The sequence below is a fragment of the Trachurus trachurus genome, assembly GCF_905171665.1.
Source record: "Trachurus trachurus genome assembly, chromosome: 22".
In the NCBI taxonomy this organism is placed as follows: Eukaryota; Metazoa; Chordata; class Actinopteri; order Carangiformes; family Carangidae; genus Trachurus; species Trachurus trachurus.
Genome location: NC_139907.1, coordinates 24,327,280 through 24,348,087, shown reverse-complemented (window position 1 = coordinate 24,348,087; position 20,808 = coordinate 24,327,280). Strand labels below are relative to the sequence as shown.

Genomic DNA, 20,808 nt, shown 5'->3' with positions numbered 1-20,808 from the left:
GGAATCGTTGAAAGCCGTTTGATGATTTGTGCTTGAGAAACGTGCACACATGCACATACACACACATGTTCTCAGTCAATAAAGGAAGTGAGGAGGAACTTTGGTTTGAAAAAGAAACAGTCTCAACATCTGGAAGCTCTTTCACCCCTTGACCCCATCCCCTGCTCCATTCCTTCTCCATGCCTCCTCCACCTCACCCCAGGTCTACTAGACCTGTGTCTGGAAGGAGTTAAGTGTACACACAAGCATGTGTGTGTAGCGCACACAGGCACACACTCTCATACACACCCACACACACACACGGCAAGGCAAGACATAGGCAACCATATGTACATATTTGAGGCCATTGTTCTGCCAAACCATGTCAGTTTTCTGACTAAGTATGCATAATATTTGACATCTAATTATCATGAAATGTTTTTTTGTTTAAAAAGCTTAACAAACATGTTGTAAGCATTTTAAGCTTCGGTATTTATGGAGACAAGTAGACTGGATTAACCCTACCCTGGACAGACCTACATGACATTGGTACAAACTGTACAAACAAAAGCCCTCACCTCTCATTTTGACCTAGATATGTGGAAGGCACATCATAGGCAAACTTAAAGAAAAGCTGCACAGACCTTGAGGACATCTGCCAGCAGCCCCTGATCGTACCGGATTGATCAAATCACATGTCTGATTCCAGATGTTGCAGCATTAAAACAAGGTCACATGGAGAATTCCCACCAACTTCAATGAGAATATAGGCTTCAAACGTAGGCTACTGCCACATTCTGCTAGAGGATAAGGGAAAGTATAAGTAGCGATATCACAATATGAATTGTATATACAGTTAATTAAATTAGAGGGAGGAAACCTTCAGGAAATGAACTGTGGGAATCAGGAGAAAGATGGCGGAGAGTTTGACAGACAGTGAGAGGAATATTGGCTGTTTTTTTTTTTTATTGCACTTGTTTTTGGAGTTAAGGAGTTTAAAGTATGCACATATTATATGTGTGTAAGTTTATGTATATAGGCCTATCTAACTATATTTAATGAATAATCTTGAATCTTTTTTGAATTATGAATTATGATGAGCATCAGCCTCCACACAAGAGGCCCACACACTGAGGGGACATGGGAACTGGATCAGGTTGAGATCTCTTCAGTCAGTCAGCCCAGCCAAGGGGACGGGGAAGATGTAGCCTACACATGGGCTGACACTGAAATGGTGGATCTCAACAAATTCCTTCTCATATACATTGGTGTCGTCACCATGTCCCCATTTTGTTTGTGCCTTTTCCAGCTACCATCATGACGGGACAGATTCAGAATGATAACATGTAACCTTCATCTCAGTGATCAAGAGGTCAGCTGTGTGGAGTGGACCAGACAAGAATTTAAAATAAAGAGGTCGCTGATCCTGTTCCTGTTGCCATCGCCAAGGTGACACATGGCGGTGAGAAAGCTACAGGACCTGTTAATGTTGCCCCCTGGTGGACAGAAAAAGAAACCTGACACCATGGCAGTGCAACTCCTGTGATGTGGCCCTTTGACTCATTGTTGACAGGAACTGTTTTACAAGTATAGCTATATGTGGCCTATTAGCACATAATTTTGTTGTTGTAGGCCTACATAGTTGTCTATAGTTGGATATGAAGTTCACTTTTACATGTTTTGTCTCATTTGCACCAAAATTTCCATCCTTAGATGTTTCTTTTTGGGCACTTCCTAACTACCCCATTTCAATGTATGCCTTTGCATAATAGGAAATGATGATCTCTCTACAACTATAGGCTGTGCCTCAACAACATACTGCATCCAACATTGTAACAGTCTGAGGAAGGGTTTTCAGCCCGAAACGTCACTCCCCCCTTTTTGGGTGATTAAATAAATTATGGCTCTGGATCTTTTGTTGGTGTGCAGACTTTTCTTTTTCTCAACATTGTAACAGTGGCTCCTGTATATTGATTTACCCAGCCCCCCGAAACTTCCAATATGTATTTCAAGTCATATAGGTTGGGTATGACCCATAGTTATGTTATGCTGTTAGGCGACATCTAGCGGCCATAGCAATTACAACAAGCGCAAAGGGGGAAAAGGTGATGTGGTATGATTCCCATATGAGACTTGCAGTTAAGCAGTCACTTTAGGAACCATGACAACAAATATTATCAAATGTTGAGGAAGACCACATACCTATTCTTAAAAGGGACATCAGATATCAATGTTTTATTACACTAGATTTACAATGAGAGCATATTTTGTCTTGATAAAACAAAACTGAATAGTACCTAAAATTTATATGGTAAACCACACATGTTTTGAATAAGCTTTACACAATTTCTGTTTTCAATAAAACTATTTTTTTTGTAAATAAATAACGTGTTTTTTTATTACTTCTCTTTTTTGATTCAACTATATTTTTACTGTTAAAAGGGCATTTTCTGTTATAAAAACACATGTGAAATTACTTAAAATGTTGTTGATTTAACTGCAGTTTTTATCATATTCTTTTTTATAAACAATATAGGCTACTTATACTTATTAACTGGACATATTTTAAGCAGCTAGATCTTGTATTTAAACTACTTTTTTTTTATTTATAAAATTGCATGTTTCTTGGATCGGATTTGTTTGTTTCTTCAACATGTTTGTTTGTGTAGCCTAGCATTAATGTTTATGAATATCCACATGTGACTCTCCTTCTCTCTCTTTGGGCTACATGCAGCCAAAGCCAACATGTTTTTGTGTTTGTTAGTTTGTTCAATTCAATGAGAAGTTTGTGTTTTTCTTTTCGTCCTCCCTCCATTGCGTCATCCAGGGCATAGGGGAGGGCTGCTTCTCTTACACCCGGACTTCAAACTGTAGTGCAACCGCAGAACTGACTGAGTCAGTGAGTGACACTTCAGCAGACGTGGACCCGAGGACCCTGTGGACGTGGTCTCTCTCTCTCTGTGTGTGTGTGTGAGCTTGCGGACTGGAAGTTACAGTTGACCGATGAGAATGATTTCACCTCGACATCCTCTCGTTGTTTTTTATTCATAGAGTCCTACATGAACATAGTATGAAAACTAACCACACAGATCTGAATCCGAGGATTTGATATTAAGTGAGAAAAGCGAGTGAGGTCGGAGCGGCAGCGCTGTAGGGGCGCACGGAGAGGACGCACATGTGTTCCGCTGCTGGTGGTCACTTCTCCTCTGCAGCCGTTCAGATGGTTTGAACACCGCTGGAATCGCTCAGGTCGGAGGCTGGAGGACTCTGTATCCCGTCGCTTTGGAGATCGTCTCAGTGGTTTGGTTGAAGATGCAGCGGAGGGAAGTGTCGCATCTGTGGCTGCTGGTCCTCTCTGTGGTGTCGGTGTCGGTCAGCGGATTCCCCACCAACTTAAAGGGACCTGCAGCCACAGACAGGAGCGCTACAGCTACAGAGGTAAACCGTTCTCCTGCCTCCATCCCCCGCTTTATACAGATACAGAGAAGTGTGGACTGGCATACACCGTGAAAAAAACAAGTGTAACCTTCATGTTATTGAAATTAAATGTGGACATATGTTCCTAATATTGATTTCAGGGTGTACAGAACAGTAGAACACTGAGCCTTTTAAGCTTTTAATAAGAGTATTGGATTTCCATGGTAGATGTAGGCTATGATAAAATTTCAAACTCTCCCCCCAAAATCGGAAATGCTCAGAGGGTAGACACCTTTCTAAGCAGGGGGTAATATTGAAACCAGGCTCCTTGCATGATTCACACTCAGTCACTGCGTCTGTCTCCACTTTCTGTCTGTGTGCCCATACTCCTGCTCTCACTTACATTAGTCTTGTTCCTTAATGTTCCTTGTGAAGTGTGTGGCTTCAACGTTTTGGGCAACATGGTTGTGTTGTCAGGATTTTATTGCAGGTACAAGATGTCACAGGTCAGAGGCTATGTGGAAGCCTCCAGATTTATAGAGTTGACCTCATTAATCAATATTAACTGAGAGTAAAAGAAAGAAGGAGTTCTTCCCATTTGCTCCTTGTTCTTTTGTATTCGCCAAACCCAAGTCAATTACAATTGACTTGACTGACAGCAGGATTTTAAAGGTTGATGAAATAATGACCATTTGTAGGAAGAAAAAACCCATGATGAATTAATTGGCCAACATCACTTCATGTCTATGTAAAGGAAAATTGGACACTGCTGGCAGTTTGGTTCCTCTGCAAAAGATTGTCAATTGTTTTAAAATAGCCAAAAATACATAAAAATGAAGCTGTAAGCTGTGTTTTAATTCTAATTATTGTGTGCAATGTGCTCTCAAGGTTGAGCATTGGTGAGTGCTCCCTCACTCACTCGCTCCAGAGCCTTTTCATGTTCTTTTATGTGGGCAAACATGTCTCTCAGATGATATTGCCATTGGCCCTGTTGAGGTTTTGTGATGGAGTGGTCCCGTCTCAATGATGGAGGGTGGTGACAAGTGAGACACCCGACAGGGAGAAACATCAATAAACAGTGGGTATTAGTTGTCACAATAGTTTTAAGACATCGGCATAAACGATCTTGACTGTCTGTGTGTTTATATCTTGAGTGAAGGGAACAGATTTTGGAACATTTGTAGGCCAGTGAATTGTCTCAGAAAAGCATGAACGCACATTCTCTGCCTTGGTGGTAGTAGTAGCATCGCCTGCATCCATTCATGGAAAAGTGGGCATACTTGTGTTTTCTTTGAGTCGATCCAGCAAACGTCTTGTTGTTCTTGTAATGTTAATAATTTGAGTTTAATTAAGTGGTTCACCATTAACCACTTCAGTCATTAGAGTAAATTAATGAGCACTTTTCCAAACGTTTACAGGGGAAAAGTCAGGAGACGCCTTGAACTTTTTGTTTTGAATCATTTAATGTTGTAATGATATTGCACTTGGGTGTTCCAATATCAACAACAGGCCAATATCATGTGATAAAATAGTAGAGTGCAGTTTGTCATAAAGGCTTGAGAGATTAAAGTTACTCCCTCATGCACCTGAATATGATCAATTATTGATTGCTGGCAGATTATATAATCGTATTTAAAATCTCAGTAATTTTCTCAGTAGAGTATCAAAGCTATAAGAAAATGTCCATCATTACATCATAGAATAGAAAAGAATAGAATTACCACATAGCACAATATACTAAATTCAAAGAACATCTACTACCTTCTACTAGAAGGTTAGGTTAGGTTAATGCAACTCACATCATACATGTCCACACCTCACATCTCAAGCTGACCTGCTACCAAAACACAGGGGGATGAAAAGTCCCTTAGTCTACGAGACCTCATGTAAAACTCTAGTTAGAACTATTTTAAGGTAGAAGTTCAAATTCTCTGTGCAGTCACAGTGGCTCTGACGGGTCAGCAATAATTCTGTCAGCTTGGACTTTACGAGCTCATCATACACTCCACAGAGCTTCTTTTGCGGTTTTCCAAAGACTTTGATGTTCACAAAGGAAGAGAAGCTAAAGAGTAGCTTCTCTTCCTTGTGGTGTTTAGGCTACTATACTGTAGCACGTAATCATGTTTTAAGATAAGACCCTCTCCTCTAAGCTTTTACACACAGGTTCCAAAGTGTTCTGGCTCACACTGAATTTGTTCAGTTTGAGTAGCGAGGGGAGGCGTTGACAACATTTCTTAAAAATGTGGTTAGTAAATTTTACTACAAAGGTCAGACTGCTGTCAGTGAATGTGCCAAGGTACTTGAAGTTATCACCACCTTAACTGTTTGTCCATTAATCCTGACTGGCTGCATTTAGTCTTGGCTGTTTAGTCTGATGAGTGCTTTTGTTGTAATGATGCTTCCTTCTAAGGAGCTTGTGAAGCAGCAGCTCAGAAGGGCTGCTTAAAATACAGACTCTCAATTCAACCACTTCCTGCAATAGAGCCACTAGGGCCATATGAGAAGACTTAAAGGTTATAGCTGCAACTTTTTCATCAACACGATTAGTTTTCTACGTTGAGGGGTGCAGAATAAAAGTATTAATTTTTTTTTTATAGTATATAAATAATTGTTTTATACATTTTGATGGGTCCAAAATATTTAAATATTTATATCTGGTTACGTTGGCAACGTCGGCATGAAATGATCTCTGCGCCAACAGCATTAGCATGTTTATGTCACGTGAGGCGGAGCTCAGGGGGGGCCAGATCCTGATTGATGATTTCCGGTGCAAGCGTGATGCTGCGGGGTTTGTTGGGTTTGTCTAGTTAGTGTGAAATGATTTAGATGTGTTTCCACACACGCTTAGCTTTAGCTAGCTGGTCTCTATCGGCGTTACCGGGCTACCAGTAGCCTACAATAGGCTTTATGCTGAGTCCCACTACTTCCTGAACTTAAACAGGCTCCTTTACTTCCTGTCTTACATTATTGGACAAACTGATTAATCCAGGTGTGTCTGACTCTGACCTCAGTAGTCACAACAATGGAGACACACCTGGATTAATCAGTTTGTCCAATAATGTAAGACAGGAAGTAAAGGAGCCTGTTTAAGTTCAGGAAGTAGTGGGGCTCAGCATAAAGCCTATTGAAGGTTGGAGCGAGAGCGGACGAGTTAGCCTAGGCTACTGGCCGAGAGGAATTAAACTTGTAGCTAACACTTTAAATAATTTAACGAAATTATGATTAGTCTAAACTTGATGATGGTAGAAAAAAAAAAAAAAGAATCCACCAATGTTTGCAGATGAGTATTGTCACAGCCCTGCATGACAAAAAAGATCTGACAAAATTACAGTAAGACTTGCATTTATTTAACTGTATAATCATATAGTATACAAAGCGTTGGATAGTGCAAGAAAAGAAAACAAACATGTGGGTGGAAGGGATGAGGTGGAAAGGAAAAAGGAAACCAAGGCCAGAATGACACAGTTTTAAAGGCTTGACAACACTGAGCCCTGACGCTTCAAAATCAGACATGACTGCCTCTCTGTACCTGCTGCACCGAAAAAGACAAACAAAAATAAACAGTAAGCCAAGAGCAGGGTCCTGCAGGGAAGAACATTAATCCCTTTAAGAAACTTGTGGCCAGTGCATAAGCTCCTGTTTGGTCACTGGCACTAGACATTACTTTACAGCCTCCACCTTTGTGGCTGAGGTAGGCCAGCTGGCTGAGGTAGGCCACAAACCTCATCGCCGTAACTACTCAGGTGTTTGTGTGACATCAGTGTAAACAACAGTGAAAGCCACTGTGGTGTATAAAAGCAAACAAGTGTACCCCCCTATACCTAACCTGTAATCTTCATACACCCACCTTCAGTGTTCATGGTTACTGGTGGTGGATATTTACAAAATGAAGGCCAATGGTGAGAGAAAGACACCAAAAACTGGTGAGTCCCACTGAAACGTGGATATTCCCCTGAGACAACATGCTAACACCAGAAAAAGATGAACCCAAGGCTGTAAAACCCCTATACTTGACCAGGGAACACCTGTTCGCTTACACATAAGTTTATGCTCACCAAAGGGTTACTTCTTCACTTTGATCTACTCTTTCCACACAGAGAAACAAGGAAGAAAGAAGGAAAAAAACAACAACAAATCACATGGAAAGAATTTACTTATTTACCAATTACTGCATCTCCCAACAAAGTGCCTATTTCCTCTGAATAATATTATAGACACAAGTCACGCACACTGATGGAACACCCTGGAATTTTCCTAACACCCAGTGACGTTATCTATGATCTTACCATTTCGGTTGAGTTAGATTTTGAGTCTCCACTTACTTTAAGCTGAATGATGAAGTGAATCACCGATTTGGGACTGAAAGTTAAAGTTCCCTAGATAACCTCAGATATTGCTTCATGGTACAAGCCTCTCCAAAAGATCTCCACCCACCAATCCCTGCTGCCTCAAAAAGACAAACTTAAATAATAAGAAGGCAGGAAGCTGTTGGGTTGGATTAAAGAGGTCTGGTATAAATGTATAAACATTTTCAGGATTTTATATTAATGTCTCTATATCTCAGTAGTTCATTGTGGTCTTCATCTCGCAGGTTTTAGAAAAGCGTGGCCAGGACGACAGTCACCAGACTCTCCAGGATCTGCAGCAGGAGAACCTGCTCCAGACTCTGCCGTCCAGTCCCTCCCTTAGGTCCAGACACAGCTGGTCCCAGCACCGTCACCAAGGTGTCCTCCCTCCTCCTGCTCCCGAGGAGGACCCCGAGCCCTTTATCCTGGACCTGAAGAACTTACCAGAACTGGCCAACGCTGACATGAGCTCACCAAACCCCAACATCCAGGTAGGCAATCTGGAGGAAACCGATAAAGTGTAACCTGGACCAAATCCTGAAGATCTTCAGTCTGTCTGTGCAGGTCTCTGAACAGTGGGATGCTCAAACTTTCCTGTGAATGTACAAAGGGTTTTAGAAATATAAAAAAAAAGTTTTTAAAAAAGTAAAAAAATTCCGCTGAGACTGAGGCCTTCAGAGTAAGAGATTGAGAAACATGACTTGAGTCAACATGTGTTGAACTAGATGAGGAATTCCATGTCAGTTATCCTGGTATGAAACCTACCTTACTTACCCCACTGTTGAGATTTTTTAGAGAGACAACAGCAGAAAATCTGAACATGAAGTTAAAGCAGAAGTAAGTGATATATTTGTGTTAATATAAGTCTTAAATAGTTATATCTTCCGACAGCAATCACTTACATAGAGTGTTTGGACCGAAACACGGGTCTGTCAGTCCCTCTGCTCTGCTCTGAGCCGAAGAGAAAACATTTATCGTATCCTACAGTTTTTATCCAATGAGGAGAGAGAACGGCATGCAGGGCTGTGTGTGCAGCCAAGGGACGCCGTGAATGTGGCGACGTAGGGACGAGGACTGTTATGGTGCGTTCAAGGAAACTCGTTTTTTTCCGACCTGTGAAGTCGTACCAATTCGATCTGGTACATAGACTGTACAAAAAACGTACAAACGTACTGGTACGATTTCACGGGTCGGAAGTTACGAGTGTCCGTTATAGTGACTTTCACCGGTAAAACAGGTCGGAAAAACACGAGTGGGTTGCCTGGAACGCTACAAAGTCGTAAGTTGTGACTTGAAGCTGTAATTTATGATTTCAAAAGCCTGCCTGGAACGCAGCATTAGCGAAAACGACCGGATCACTCACTTCTGCTTTAATAAATGACACCCACAAATTCATGTTCTTGAATAAAGATTAAAAGAAAACTCCATAAACCAAGATTTTTGATTGTGGACCAAAGTTGTTATCCCCACTGACAGATCAGTATGTCTCACTACAAGTTTTGAAAAATAATGTGAGCTTATATAAACATACATAAGATGATAAAGATTGAACCTTATATGAAAAACAGAAGGAGAGGGAGTTGAAACTGTAGCATTGTTGCTATGTGACAAATAATGGTCAGCCAGATATAGAGATGTTTGGTTCTGTTGATTGCAGGCCAACAAAAAAACATGCATAAGAACTTAAAGTGGATGGCCATGTTGACGTTTCATTATGATAAGACTAATGTCATTACGTAGAGCCAGTGATTTGTTGTTAAGCTTTCAACAAACACCTTGATTCTTTCTTAATTTCTCCTCCTTTTTTGGTATTTTTGCGTTTATCTGATAGACGGTCGAGAGGCGACAGGAAACGTGATGCAATAAACCTCCAAAGCGTCTGTGTGTTCAGCAGCTGCCTTTGTCTCTATAAACAGCCGGAGTTGGAAACATGAACACAAAAACATGGGCTTTGTCTGGACCTGTGTGTGTTTACACGTGTGTGTGTCTGCATCTCGGCTTGTTTGTAGCGATGCGAGAGAGAGAAACAGAGAGATAGTCAGAAGCAGCTATCTCTCCATCTCTGCATCCCGCCACATTTTTCATCCACTTCTCTCGGTCCCTTCATCCGCTGCACAAAACCCTCTTTCATGAAAAGGAGAGAGCACCTTTAATCTCATCTTCATATAAACAAACGTCTCCGTCGGCGGTGACATCGCTCCCTCATCTCCTCTCAGAGCTTGTACCAACGTGTCAGTTTGTGATTTCCTCTTTGTCTTATAAAATACACCTTTTTCTCAAGATATTTTATCATCAACAAGTTAATAAGATAATTGTTCTGAAATCATTTAATTATTAATTTCTTGTTGTGCAGTCTCTGTTCCTCTGCTGTCCTCTGTCCTCCAACCTGTCCTCTCCTGTGCGGAGTATTGAAACAGGAACCCGTACTTGCTGGTGGACGGCAGCAGCTCTCAGGAATCATGTGGGCCATTATCAGAGCCAGCAGTCAGATACTATTGTCACATAGATCAGGGTAGAGCTGTTTACTGTTACCCCTGTGGATCTAGTACAGACTGTGGTCACTTCCCTGAACATCTGACAAGAGGATTAGCAACAAATAATCTATATTATTATCATTTTAAAACACTATGTGCCATAGATTAAAGGGAATTATGAAAACATACACAGCAACAGTAAAGATACATACTGTAGTTATATTATCATCCTGAGCAGCGAACATGTGTTGTGCAATCTTAAATTTCTCTTGTCTTTGTTTTGGTAGCCAGTGTGGCAGCATGTGTGGGTTAGTGCATGTACATGTGCATGTGCATGTTGATGCAGGTTAAAATCATATCTGGATACAAGGCTCATTTAAATTATGTTGTAAACAGAGTCTCTGTCCTCCAGAACAAAACCTGACAAAGACTAATTTTAGTTGGTGGCGATGATTGCATTTACATCTACGTAACAGCATGCAGAGAGAGACCAATCATCCTTACATTAACATACATGAATCCATTAACATAGGTAATCCAGATTAGGTGTCCTGATAGAGATCATATTTTGGGGTTACAGAGTGTAGACCTGTGATAATGGCCTGGAGGGACTGTACATAACACAACAACAGTTGCGTATACTATCAGATCATAGCATCTGCTGGGCTGCACCATTATTATGAGTTACTTAGGATGATCACAACTACACAGAGAGGGTAGCATGAGTGAGACTGTTCCATAGTAAATAAGAAGCTTTATTGTCATTGTAAAACAAAGGAATGCAATGAAATTGCCAGTGGCCTCAGTGTCATAAACAAACATACACAAAATAACATACAACAAGCCTGGACTGGCCGACAGGAAAAAATGAATAATGAATAAATAAGATATATAGGGCGGCGTTTAGCTCACTTGGTAGAGCTGCCGCCCCATGTTGAGGCTACAGTCCTCACTGCAGGCGACCCCGGTTCGAATCCCGGATCAGGCAGCCCTTTCCTGCATGTAATTCCCCCTCTCTGCCTCCCCTTTTTCTGTCTCTCTCTCCACTGTGCTATCGAATAAAGGCAATAAAAAGTCCCAAAAATATACAAAAAAAAATAATAATAATGAAATAAATAAGATATTTAAATAGACTAATAAAGTAACAGCACAAAAGAAAATACCAGTCAAAAGTTTGGACACACCTTTCATTCATTTTCATTCAATGTTTTTTCTTTATTTTGATTACTTTCTACATAGTAGATTCATACAGACGACACCAAAACTATGACGGAACATTATGGTATTATCTAGTAAGCACAAAAGTATGAATTCAAACGCTTCTTCTAACTCTTTTTCAAATATGTCTTTTATTTTCTTTTTTCTGTGTTTTATTATTTTGCTTCCTCAATTTTCATTTCTATATTATGTTGTGCAAAGAATTTGTTTAGTAGCAATCGGGAAACATTATTTGCATATTCAGAATAAACAGTACAAACAAACCAACCAAAAATGTCATGATCTAATCCCAGCTGAGATGGTTTGGGATGAGTTGGACCACAGAGTGAAGGCTAAACAGCCAACAAGAGCTCAGCACCTCTGGGAACTCCTTCAAGACTATTGGAAAAGACATAATCAAAAGTGTGCAAAAAGCTGTCATCAAAGCAAAAGGTGGCTGCTTTGAATAATCTAGTGTATAAAACATATTCTGTTCCGTATGTGTTCCTTCCTAGTTTTGATGTCTTCAGTATGAATCTACAATAAAAGTAATAAATATAAAGAAAAGCCATTGAATGAGAGGGTGTGGCCAAACTTTTGAATACTAGGGTGTATTATATATTCTTATGGCAGTCGGTATTTGCACAGTATCTAAGTATTTATTCATATTCCAGGTGACCATCGAGGTGGTGGACAACGGCCAGACAGAGACGGAGGTGGAGATGGACCTGGCCAAGGAGAGTCAGAGGAACGACTGGTCGGTGTCGTCCTCAGAGTGGGCCAACAGCCACAAGAAGCTGTTCTGGCCGCTGTTCTGGGAGTACCCGGATCCGTCGGAGAACGGGCTGGGGCGAGCCAGTTTGGAGGAGCAGTCGGAGGATTACAACTATGACCCAGAGGAGCTGGTCCTCAGTGAGGTGGAGGGAGACTGGGGGGGGCACTGGAACAAAGACTGGCACGCCAAGGATAACTATGGTGAGAACACTGTATTTGTATCTGTTCTGTTTATGTGTCTATGAAGCTCTTCTGTAACGTGTTGACAAAAACATAGTGTTGATTTGTTTTTCCCTGGGCCTTCTTGTGGGCCTGCCCCCCCCCACACACACAGTCTCTGCTGTTAATGCAGAAGTAAGAGCACAGAGAGGTCTGCACACTGTGCTCCTAACACAACACGCACACTAACGGTCTGTCCAGTAGATTTACGATAGAGTCTGCTTCTTCAAGGTCCAGTGCATAAATACTGCAAACACTACTTCACACACACACACACACACACACACACACACACACACACACACACTGGATACCATTGACCAGAGAGTTGAACATCCTGTGTGGTGTAGGCCTACTTTAATAAAGAAACTTTCATCTTTCAGTCACAGTCTGACCACAAGAGTTGAAGACACTGTTTACATTACATTGAGTCCTCACATCCATTGTTAATATCAATCTATTTAATAGCAGCTTAATGTATGCCAGGGCATGGCAACTTCTTTATGTAAACCCAGCTTTGACAGGAAGAGTTGAAAATGTGCTGTGGTTCTTCATGATCAGCATCAGACATGAAGGACTTTGTCTTTGTTTCTATGCCCGCTCATGACCTTGTGTGATTTGACTTGCATGTGAACCACAAAGTCCTTCCAACAACTTGTGCTTTCAGTGACAGTGATGCTTTCAGGCTGTGGATGGGGGAGCTGTTTGATGTTTCTGATGCACGATCAGAACCTCGGTAAAAAAAACAACAAAGCATCTGTGTTTATTGGCGTATAGAACAGGGAAGTGAGATCTGACCACAGGTCAGTGGAGACACTTTCTAATAGCAAAGAGATACTGGAGCGGACCACCTGTGATGGGATCAGCAGTGAATTTTGGAAATGAATGCTGCTGCTTCATTTCTGCTGGATGTCAACATGGTGGAGGTTAATTAATAATTAATAGCATGACTGTTTCTTTAACTTTTTCTAACTACTGGGGCATTTTGAGTTCTGGCAGATTCTCTGGCCCCGTTCAGATCTGCATTACATGTGTCTTCAGTGATCTAAGTACAAGTTGAGAACCTTTAAAATATATTTACAGAGAACAGAGAACTTGTCATATAATCTACATAATATGCAAATAAACACACATCAGTTGCTGTTTTTTTACCTGATGGACAGGTCTGTTGTCTGTGTGCTTGTGTGTGTCTGTCTACACTGAAATGAGGCTTCATCAACTGACCACAGGTGATCAGATGAACTAAGACCATGTTAATGCCTACAGTGTTCAGTGTGTGTGTGTACATCCGCAGCATATGCAGTCGTCTGTAAGCTGAGCGAAGAGTTTTGTCAGCACACAGCCACCATCACTCTCACTGCAAGAAGGCTTTAACTCCTACTTCCCCCCCACCCCCCCACCCCCCAACACACACAGACTTCAAGCCATACCCCCACCCCCATCCCAGCCTTTTGAAGTCCTCCCCTCCCTCTCCCTGCCTCCCTGCGAGCGTTGTTTAAATACAGAGGAGCATGTCTCAGAGGTCCCACGCTGTCGTTACCCGGCTCTTTTCAGCCGCTCCTTAATTGCATAACACACATACACCAGCTGGGCGAGGAATTCACAAGGCTAACTTCAAAGCCTGCTCTTAATATATTACTTCATAGTTGTGTTTTTCTTCCTCTCCGTGCTGTCTCTCCTTCATCCATCTTTCCCCCCCTGTGTTTTTCAGAGTATGAGGAGGAGTGGAGCCCCTGGGCTCCCTGCAGCGTTACCTGCGGACACGGCACCCAGAAGCGCACCCGTCCCTGTGGCTATGCGTGCACTGCCACAGAGTCGCGCACGTGTGACTTGGAGAGCTGTGCAGGTACGACGCAGAAACTCTGCAGAGTTAAGACCTGTTGAACAGCTATGGTTAACTTTTATATTCATGTTTTTTTTTTTATCAAGAAGAATCATCTCTCAAACTTCCCATTTCTGTCACTGGAACTGACATTTGAAATATTATTAGTTAAAGGTCAAAGGTCACACTGAAGAAGGTGATAGTTTAATTGGTTTAAGTTTATTTGGCTCAGTAAAGTCAAGTCACTTTATTTCACTATATTTATCACTTCATTAAATGCCCCCCCATCAAATTGCCCTTCGAGGGACATTTAATAAAGTGACTAAATCTAAACCAATTAAACTACCACCTTCTTCAGTGTGACCTTTGACCTTTAACTAACAATATTTCAAATGTCAGTATAATATATCTGTATAGTATATCTGTTAGACCTTCACTGATATATGAATGAAAATACAATTAGAACCATGTGAAAGCAGCAGCATAAGTGTTCATACAAAGCCAAAATAAATAGGTTTCCATCTGTCATTTAAACATCCACTGAGCTTGTGTGTGTGTGTTTGTGTGTTGATGTTTGCTGCTCCTTTCCTCCTCCCTCTGTCTTGTAGACGCTGTGATTCCAGTGACTGTGACCCCTGTGCAGACCACCAGCAACAGCACTGATTTCCTCAACACAAGTACGTATGGTTTGTGCGTTTGTGCGCCGTGTTGATCCAAGCATCCACACAACAGTCAGCGGGCTCCATGGGTGTTGGCCTGTTTCATTCAGTGTTGGGTTACAGACACACTGTGGAAAGCCTGGTTTTCATTCTTTAGATATTTGTATTATGTTTTTTTTTATATGATACAATACATAAACAAGGCAGGAACTGTAATCACAACCAGGTTCCACAGTGTTATTAGTATTTACTTCAGTGTCAGTGCCATAGAGCGATGGTTGACACCATATCAGGTTTCCAAATCTAATTAAAAGCATTTTCCTTGTTGATTAAAACATATTTAAATCTTTCAAGTTAAAGCACATTTGTCAGTTCTTTGATCCATGTATACATAAGTCTAGAGCCTGACTTACAGCTCTGCAAAATTAGGACGTTTAGTCAGGAGAAAGAGAGAAATGGCCAAAGAGAGGTTCAATATAGCCAACATGGGGCCTGGGGTGAAATCGTCTTTACAGGCTTTGGTGTGTGTGTGTTATGGTATAAAATGTTGAATGTTGTAGAAGTCATTATATGAAACCCTGGTATTAAAACTAGTTTGGATTAAATGTGATGTGTTTTGTGATAGCTACTTAGAGGAAGTGAGATTAGCCTATAGGAGGGCATTTGAAGGATAGGCTATCTACATCCTTTCTCAGTACCAAAACAATGTAGTGAATGAGGAAGCTCTTTGGAATGTTTAAACTTATGAAGAAGCTGATAGGAGCCATGCTGGCTCGATTGTTTGGAAATTTAGAGATGGCAGCTTTTATCTCCTCTGAGTCGGAGTCAAGGGGCCGTCACTGTGTCTCATCCAGTAAGTGGTGCTGGTATATTTGAAGAAACAGCTCATTATTATCCACATGAGTTCATTTTAATTCAATAGAATGAGTTCTTGCTTTTTATTTCATGAATGCCTGGAGTAGCCTGTGTGTGCCGCTGCTGTCTGGTCAGTAATCTGTGAGGTTTGTCTCCGAGCTCAAAGGCCTGGTTTTCATATTAAGACTTCTTCCGTCCCAACACGCTGAGAGCTGCTGTGCCGGGTCTGTCAGAGACATGATGAAACACAGAGACGGCCTCCCACAAATGTTTGAATTGCTTTTTTACTTTCTCTTTTATTGCTCTCCTGCCACTCAGCACCAGCCAGAAGATGCAATAGTTCTTTTCAGTCAAGTAAAAGGATACAGCAGGAGAGGAAAACACGCTGTAGCGCCTCAGCCCCGCATCCATTATGTATAGATTGCCTTTTAATTTGATTTACTGTTGGGTCTGAGTCACTCTCGGTCATACCTGTTTGTGTTTTGGGATGGGGCTGCGGGTTTCAGAGGGACACACTTCTGTTTTTTAATCAGACTCACTCAGACAGAGGGGATGGGACTATAACATGCTGCCTTAAGAAGAGGGGGCAAGCTTGAAACATGTTGCATTCCAGACCCGCTGCTGATCCAGGCCGTTTCTGAGTCCTACGTGCCATTCAGTGCCTGTATTCATACACATGTGGAGCAGATTAAAATCACTTTTTTTTTGCATCTCATAGCTCCCTCCCCCCTTTTTTCTGAATACTTTGACTGACCCGTATGGGAAGACTTGACCTCTACAGTTTTTTTTCATGGATCCCTTTAATCAAAACAAGCCAAGGTTCCATGAGTTTCTCATGTTTCTCCGTCTTGTGGGCTGTAAATATTTAATTCTTGGCACAAGCCTATCTGCAGAGTGATAGTGAGAAGTGTCAGGTTAAAGCGGCCATGTTGTACCTGCTTGAATACGACTGGACGATGGGCAGTCAATTATTTTAAAACTGCTCAAAACACACAGTCTGTACAGTAACTTCTCTCTCTCTAGGGGCCTGTCAATCAAAACAATAAGAAAAGACAAAATGAAATAGTGCCGGGTCATTAACGTCAGCTCCACTTTGGATTCCTTCAATGTCAGTGGTTAGGGAATCAAACAGGCTATGCCTTATATTATATTTATATTATTATAGTTAACACTCGACTTGGACCGCCAGCATTCTAGAAAACTGTTGAACGTAAGTAAATTTTTTGGGGGTCACAAGCAGTTCTTTAAAGCTACAGTTGGTAAGTTGATGAAAGTGAAAGCAAAATCCGCGACATTTCAAGACAATACACCGTCAGGTCCCTTTATGAATGGATTTTGTTTCTATCAGAATAGTGACAGTTCCAGCAAATATGAATGAATAATCGTTACCAACTGAAGCTTTAAGTGGAAAAAATGAAGTGTTTGTACTAGTCCTTCTTCATAATATGTTGTGTTGGGGGTGGATTGTGTTATAATTGGGGGTGGATAGCACCTACGGCACACAGGGGACCAGGCTACTATAGAAACACATCTGCATCTGGAGACATGTGCTGCTCTAATGTCACAAGCCGATGTTGCCGTTTACTCTGAGATTTATTGGATTGTAGTCTTTGGGAGTCATAGGAACAATATAATGCTAAGAAATCTTGTGTATTTCATTTAAAAGGTTCTAGGCTTCGGAAACCATTGTCAACATATTTAGGGAAAGTCACGGACTGAGAGGCCGGTAGTTATGAGTTATTTACATAACAAAAACCCAAACGGTCTGTCTGACTTTCTTGGCGGTTTTAGTGTTACAGACACTTAATAAAGCTGTTTCATGTTTCAACTCAGTGGGTCTTGAATGCTGTGCCGGGGGGAGATTTTAGAGGAGGCTCAGAAACTGAGATTCCTGTTGATTGATTTTGTTTTGTTTTTTCTGAGAACCTAAACAGACATTTTCACCAGCTGAATGATCCACAGTCTAGGTGTCCTCCTCTCTACGACTAACAAACAGTTTAGGGCATTAAGGCTCGTAGACACACACATGAAGCATTTCAATCAGTGACTCATTGACGCTCTTCGGTGGAAACAGGACAGGACGTCAGAGGGAGCTGAGCTGTTTAACATTAACTTATTAAGATCCAGACATCCAATTACTAAAATCCTTGACCTGGTCAAAATGTATGGTCAACATACAGTATGTGTGACAGATTTGAGGCAACACTGACATGTGCACATACTGTAGAGGATATGATGTCATTAAGAGGCAACAAATATAACTATGATGAAAATTACAGGTTTCTGTGGTTTAAAAATCGATGAAAACGCTTTGTATATAAGAATAAAACTCAACATTATGTTTTAAAGGGGACATATTTAGGAAATATCACTTTTTGAAGGCTCTTTAATATATATTTGGGTGTTTGTCTTGCCTCCTGGCCCCCAAAATGTGAGAACTGACAAACAATCTGTAATGTGCAGGCTCCCTAGGTTGAAATCCATGTGGTTTTACGAGCTGTTCTCTCAGTTGTCTTCCAGTGATGTAAGTAGGATTCACATAACCCCACCCCTACCTGGGACCAGTAGAAGGGACGGGGCTAGCAGTGGTTCATTTGCATTTAAAGGGACAGGCACTGAAACCAGCCGTTCTAAACAGGGCTGTTTTGAGAGGATGAAAAGAGCTGTGATGTTTGATCCTTGGGGTATTTTGACCAAAGCATGTCACAGACATGTCTTTAAGACACCTGGGAACTATTTGAATTTGTGGAAAGGGGGCATTATATGTCTCCTTTAATGTGGAAACGTTACAGAATATGATTTTAAGATGTGTGTACAGATGTAGGATAAAGATCTATGACTGCATGTTGATACATAAGTGCTGATACTTTTTTTACCCTCTCCTGTCTCTGCCAGATGTCGACAGCTGTGAGAAGTGGCTGAGCTGCAAGAATGACTTCCTGAAGAAGTACCTGCACCAGGTGCTCACAGAGCTGCCCAGCTGCCCCTGCCTCTACCCCTCCGAGGCCGTGTACAGCGCCGTCAACATCCAGGACGGCAAACTCCACAAGACATACCGCTGGAGGGACGCCAGCGGACCCAAGGAGCGTCTGGACATCTACAAACCTTCGGCCAGATTCTGCATCCGCTCCATGCTTTCGTACGACAGCACGACGTTAGCGGCGCAGCACTGTTGCTACGACGATCAGATGAGACTGATAACACGGGGAAAAGGGGCCGGAGCGCCAAACTTAATCAGCACAGAGTTTTCACCAGAGCTGCATTACAAAGTGGACGTACTACCCTGGATCCTGTGTAAAGGAGACTGGAGTAGGTTTCACTCAGTAAGGCCGCCCAATAACGGGCTGGGGTGTGCAGAAAACCCCCCTGAACAAGTTTTTCAGATGGAACTCAGAGAAGCCAGGGAGTACTGATAGGCCTACTGGGCCGACATCTAGAGACTGGCCTCACACACTCACGTTCGCACCTATAGACAAATTCAAGTCAAGCTGACGCCAATCAACCGTGTGTGTATATCTCTGAACTGTGGGAGGCACAGGGAGAACATACGGATTCCACACAGAAAAGGCCCCAGGCCCGGGAATCAAACCCAGAACTGACAGTGCTAACCGCTGCATCACTGTGTCAGCATTTATAAACAAATGAAATGTTATATTAAAGGACATGAACAGCATAGACTGTTTTTATACTTGTCAGAGAATGAAATGACACTGGCGATAAAAGTAAATCAGTGTGTTGTTTACTGATCCTGGTCCTTGTATACTGCTGCTACTCTGTTGGGATGTATGAGTGAGGTTGTGTGTTTGTGTTTGTGTGTGTGTGCGTGTGTGTGTGTATTTTAATCAGATCTAATATTCCATGAAAGCATTCCTGTCAAGCTGCTCAACGGGGAATAAAATCAAACTGACTATTGGACTGTAAACTGTCAACATGTTTTGTTTGTATAAAACAATTGTCCACAGCCTGCACACACAGCCTGTGTCATGTTACACAAACTATGTAAGATCATGTGATTTCACATCCATGTTAGTTACATCCTGCTTTAATATTGAGCTGAGCACTGCTTACGTATACTTTCACATCTGAGTTAAAGTTGTTACATTTCACCAAAACACTTATTTATTATGTTTTGTTTTATTTTATTTTATCTGTTATTAAAATAAGGGTATTTATTGTAATTTCAAATCATTATGTTGGTTATTAAATTATAATTTTTAGTTACCAAAAGAAGAAAAAGAAGAAAAAACATTTTTTCCAACATGTCAAACCCAGCAGACAGCAGCTTATGTGTAATTAAATCTTTGTTGCCACAGTTGTCATCAAGACGAGCAGCTACCCAGACCTGTCTCTTCATTCACCTCACCAAACACAATGCAAAGCCGGTTAAAGGGATAGTTCACCCAAAATTCAAATTTCACTCATTATCTACTCACCCTCATGTCAACTAAGAGCTGTGAGAATTTTCAGAGTCCTCCGTGCCTTCTCTGAGTTACGGGGGGGTCCGCGGAGCAGTATTTGTCCATATAATGGTTGTGAATGGATACCACTTTTCTTCGTCCAAAAAGACACACCAAAAAACATCCAAATACCTCCATGCTGCTCGTCTGTAATGTCCCTCTTGTATTGAAGCCCCGACATGAGAAATTGTTCCGCCGGTCAGTGCAAATCTCGCAGGAAGAGCAGTGAACTGAGACACTGGGAGCTTCCACTACAAACAAGCTTAAAATATAGACTTATTTAATTTTTTTCCGAACAATTTCTCATGTCGGGGCTTCAAAATTCTCACAGCTCTCATGAGGGTGAGTAGATAATGAGTGAAATTTGAATTTTGGGTGAACTATCCCTTTAACAAATCGTCACAAGTTATACTGGTGTTGTGTTCAAGTGTGCACTGCTGGACAAAGTTGCTAGGAAGAATGGCTCAGGCAGAGAATAACTGAATGTTTAAGCCACTTCTTAGTTTTGTCTCCTATTTTCACATCAACTATATGAAGAGATTTCATTTAACTTTACCTAACTAACCATTTTTAGCTTTTTTTCTCAACATTTTTGTATAAACCTTTAAT

General features: G+C 41.4%; 1 protein-coding gene across 1 annotated transcript; it reads left to right on the top strand.

The window, feature by feature from the left end:
- The first annotated feature begins 2,912 nt into the window (after positions 1–2,912).
- ism2a (isthmin 2a) lies at positions 2,913–19,781 on the top strand. Its single transcript, XM_083998020.1, has 6 exons — positions 2,913–3,417; positions 7,988–8,233; positions 12,088–12,388; positions 14,118–14,252; positions 14,837–14,905; positions 18,638–19,781. The coding sequence occupies exons 1-6, from the start codon at positions 3,292–3,294 to the stop codon at positions 19,153–19,155; spliced, it is 1,395 nt and encodes a 464-aa protein (XP_083854146.1). The 5' UTR covers positions 2,913–3,291; the 3' UTR covers positions 19,156–19,781.
- The last annotated feature ends 1,027 nt before the right edge of the window (positions 19,782–20,808 follow it).